This window comes from Chrysochloris asiatica, unplaced genomic scaffold (genome assembly GCF_000296735.1).
Source record: "Chrysochloris asiatica unplaced genomic scaffold, ChrAsi1.0 scaffold00151, whole genome shotgun sequence".
Classification (NCBI taxonomy): domain Eukaryota; kingdom Metazoa; phylum Chordata; class Mammalia; order Afrosoricida; family Chrysochloridae; genus Chrysochloris; species Chrysochloris asiatica.
In genome coordinates this window covers 7,353,103-7,357,118 of record NW_006408669.1, presented here as the reverse complement: position 1 = coordinate 7,357,118, position 4,016 = coordinate 7,353,103, and the positions used below count along the sequence as shown (strand labels likewise).

The following is a 4,016-nucleotide window of genomic DNA, read 5'->3' as shown; positions in this document are numbered from 1 at the left end:
GGTGGAGGGTCAGAGAAAAAGAGGAAGACCTCTAACGAGATGGATCGGCCAGGTGGCATCATTGATGGACTCAAGTGTGGCAGCGGTAGTGAGGTTGGCCCAGGATCGGGCATTGTTTCGATCTGCTGTGCATGGGGTCGCTATGAGTCGGTTCTGACTCGATGGCACCTGACAACAACAACAACAACAGCATATGGTTAGACAGCTTTATTTTTGTTTTTTAGTCTCCTTTAAGAGCTTCTGTAGTTCTGGGGTTTGGGAGGAAGAAGATAAGGAAAGATTTCTTGGGTGGTGTAAATGGTCAAGTACCAGGTTTTCAACCCATTCAGAGGCACCTCACTAAGAAAGATCTGGTGATCTCTTTTCCAAATTCAGCCTTTTAAAACCATATGGAGTACAGTTGTACTCAGAAACTCTAGGAGTTGCCCTGAATCATAATTGGCTTGGCAACTGTTTGTTTGGGTAAGATGAGGAAGAGTGAAGACATGGTAAGAGTTCACCTTCAAACCTCTAAGGACAGAATTAAAATCAAAATAGAAGCAATTGACTACAAATGCTTAAGTGAATGAAGACTTGTCTTCAGAAGGATCACAGGAGAGTTTATGCTACAAAGAAAGCAAAAAAAAGCAACAGGAGAAATCTGCCTCAAGTGAAAAATGTTAAAATTTTTCAATTCCTGTTCATTTTGGGGGGTTTGTTGTTATTGTTAAGTACCATCGAGTCGGTTCTGACCCATAGCAACCCTGTAGAGGGTTTCCAAGGAGCGACTGGTGAGCTTGATTTGAACCACGGACCTTGAAGTTCAAATGGTTTTGTAGTCTGGCACATTAACCCACAGAACCACACCAGGACTGCATATTCAGACTCTCTAGGTGTCACTTGGAGTCCTAGCATGGCTCTTTGGCATAATGCACCAGACCAGACCAACTCACCAACCACTCATCAGAAACCCTACACAGGGTTTGGACTGATGTGACAGCATTTAACAACAACAACAAGGTGTCACTTAGGGTCTTTTATCATAGTGTGCTGCTTAGTAAATAGCACTCTGATGGCTTCAGACGGTGGCGAGAGCAGTGGGAACAGGTATTTACCCAAATTGAAATGGATTGTTTAGCAGTTATTCAATTAATTTATGCAATGTGTTCTGTCAATCTAGATAAATTGAAGAAATATGTGCTTTTTTCTCCTCATCGTCAGGATAAGATAGATCTGAAGTGTCTGAGATAATTGCTCAACTCTCTCCTTCAAGTTGACCTCTCCAGACTTAGCCTAATTTTCCCTTTAGTGAACAAATTAATTTTTTCTCACTTTCCCTGACAAACTTTTGTTTTTAAAGTTTAAATTCTAGATGTGACTCTGTTGTACTTTCTATTTTAACCTTTTGCTTCTGATAAATATGTGTGCATATATGATCTTCCATCTTGTTACTCTTACATAATGTATACATTATCTTTTATTAATAAGAGGAATCATGCTTCACATGTATTTCCTATAAAGCCTTTAAAAAATTTAAATATGCAGAGAGGGATTAAAGAAATCCTTGATACTTGTTTTTCAGATGGCAGCTGAACGGAAGTGACATTGATCTGAGTTTGGATTTTCGTTATCAGTTGAACGGAGGAAATCTTGTGATTATTAACGCCAACCGAAATCGGGATATAGGAAGCTACCAGTGTTTTGCAACAAATTCGCTTGGAACAGTCATCAGCAGAGAAGCAAAACTCCAGTTTGCATGTAAGTTTATGGTCCCACATCTTGCAAGACCAACATTTAAAACTCTACGACTTGATTTGTGTGTCCATTTTGTGTTTCAGAAATAGTCCGTGAATTTTATTAACTCAATAAATAGGTTCAAAACAACACAAAACAATTCAGTAGATTTTTTACTTTGGTATACGTGTGTGTGTTTTGTTTTATGATTTTATAACGATTCTGTTTAGGGGAAGAAAAGGAAGCCATTTATTAAGTAGCTCCTGTGATTTTTCACTATGTTAGAACTGAAAGGAATTTGAAGGACTTGTCAGATGTGGTCCTTGTCCTTGTCCTTGGAAAATATCCTAATTAGAGGATTAGAGAATTTCATCTGAAAATTTGAGTAATCTAGACAAACAGGAAAAACTGGAAGTCATTTAACAAGTTGTTGACCTCCTTTAAGACTTTCCCTGACTTGCTGAGACCATTAGTACCACTCCACACTTACTAAAGGCTGGGACTTAGAAGTCATGTGTGTATTCTGCTAATTGAACATAGGTGAACACTGACCCAACTTGAGAAAGTCTTACTCTTTTGCAGGAAATTTGCAAATGGAACCAGAAGACCCTGTTAGTTATTATTTTCCTCATACACCTTGGCCTAGTTTCAACTCTTGTTTTCTTTCTATTGTGTCTAAATATATTTTAGTTGCTTGTTTTGTATATCATGGTTACCTCAATTCTAAGATTTTAATTTTTTTTTTTATTTACACCTTAGTATTTCTGAAATTAAGGAGCTCTGGTAGTATAGTGGTTATAAATTAGGCTGCTAATCTCAAAGTCAGCAGTTGGAAACTACCAGCTGCTCCGTGGGAGAAAGATGAGACATTCTGCTCCCATGAAGATTTACAGCCTCAGAAATCCTATGCAGGGTCGCTATGAGTCGGAACCGACTCCATGGCACACTACCACCACCACCATTTCTGAAATTAGAATGTGTGCATTTAATAAATCTGCTCATCCCCAAAAATGATTTAACTGATGCCAACTAAAATAACTCTGACTGTAAGAATTAGCTTGAAGTTGGTTCCTATAAGGGAAAGTCAAATATTACTTCACTTCTCTAACTTCTCCATCACTTATGACACCAGTCTTTGTCCCAGACACTCTTTGTCTATTGGGTTCAATAATTCATTACAAGGATCACAGTGAACATCATGGAGACACCAATCTACAATAACAACTGCAACGGAGGAAACAAACAGAAAAAAGGATACCAGGGGTATCAAAAAGTTCATGGGAAAATGGAATTCAAAGATAATGAGATTTTTCCATGAATTTTCTGAAGCCCCGTGGCATATATTTGTACAAGGTGAAGGAGAGGGGATTCTGGGTGGGTGGGTGGGTATCTACATCTCAAAAGATAACTGTGTCTATCTCAGAGGAGATATACTGATGCTTCTTCAAAATCAACGTCTATTCTGTCCCATGAGAAAATTTTCAAATAGGAAATTGTATGATGTTGCTTGGTGAGTTTGGTTATCAGCACCTGCTCTCAAATGTCTCCTAGCACCTCCTAGCCAGATTCAGGACATGATCCCTGTGTAGGGCAGGCTTTGCTAGGCTGGTGGCGCCCCTATTTGTGGTGAACCTCAGCTCTCAGAATGTCACAGGTGTCAACCCAAACTCAGTGTGCTCTCTGCAGCCACTTTCTGGATCCACTTCTAGTCTCCACTTCTTGTAGTGTGGTATCTGCTGCATCCGTCATTGTAGAAGGTTCCCTCAGTCTAGGAGGGTCATAGTCAGGGCCTGGTTTCCAAATGATTCTCCTCTAGATGCTCTTTGACCAGGAAGTCCCATTAGAACCTCTGTGTTCAAAATTTGTAATCAGTCATTGGTCAGGACCCTCAGCCAATCTCTGTAAAGGTCAAACTGTACTAGGCCCCTTAGCCAATACTGATAAAGGTCAAATACTGAGGGGCACCCTACAACCTATTCATTGTATAAAGTTCAGTTACTGCTTGGGATTCCCATCCAATCTGAATAAAGATCAGTGTAGATGGAACCAAGATCAAAAGGTTATTTCTTTCCTAGGCAGTTCCACTCCACACAGATGGCTTTTAATGCATAGCTTTTCAATTCCTTTTTAAATTCATAATGATCATCATTGATCACACTCCTGCTGGTTTACTTGTTTTTTCTTTCTTTCTTGCCCTTTCCTTTGTTTTCTGTACCTATATCTATATACCTTTATGCCGGGGTCTGACCTCGACATAGTTGTCACGCGTGTTTGGTTCACGAGGAGGGGAGATCCAGCGGCGA

The 4,016-nt window shown here is 39.7% G+C and overlaps 1 protein-coding gene across 1 annotated transcript in view; it reads left to right on the top strand.

Moving 5' to 3' along the window:
- CNTN3 (contactin 3 (plasmacytoma associated)) overlaps positions 1-4,016 on the top strand; it is a 499,366-nt gene that overhangs the window by 106,782 nt on the left and 388,568 nt on the right. Inside the window, exon 3 of the mRNA XM_006870787.1 lies at positions 1,562-1,737. Coding sequence (XP_006870849.1) covers positions 1,562-1,737 — 176 coding nt within the window. The remainder of the gene's footprint in view (positions 1-1,561; positions 1,738-4,016) is intronic.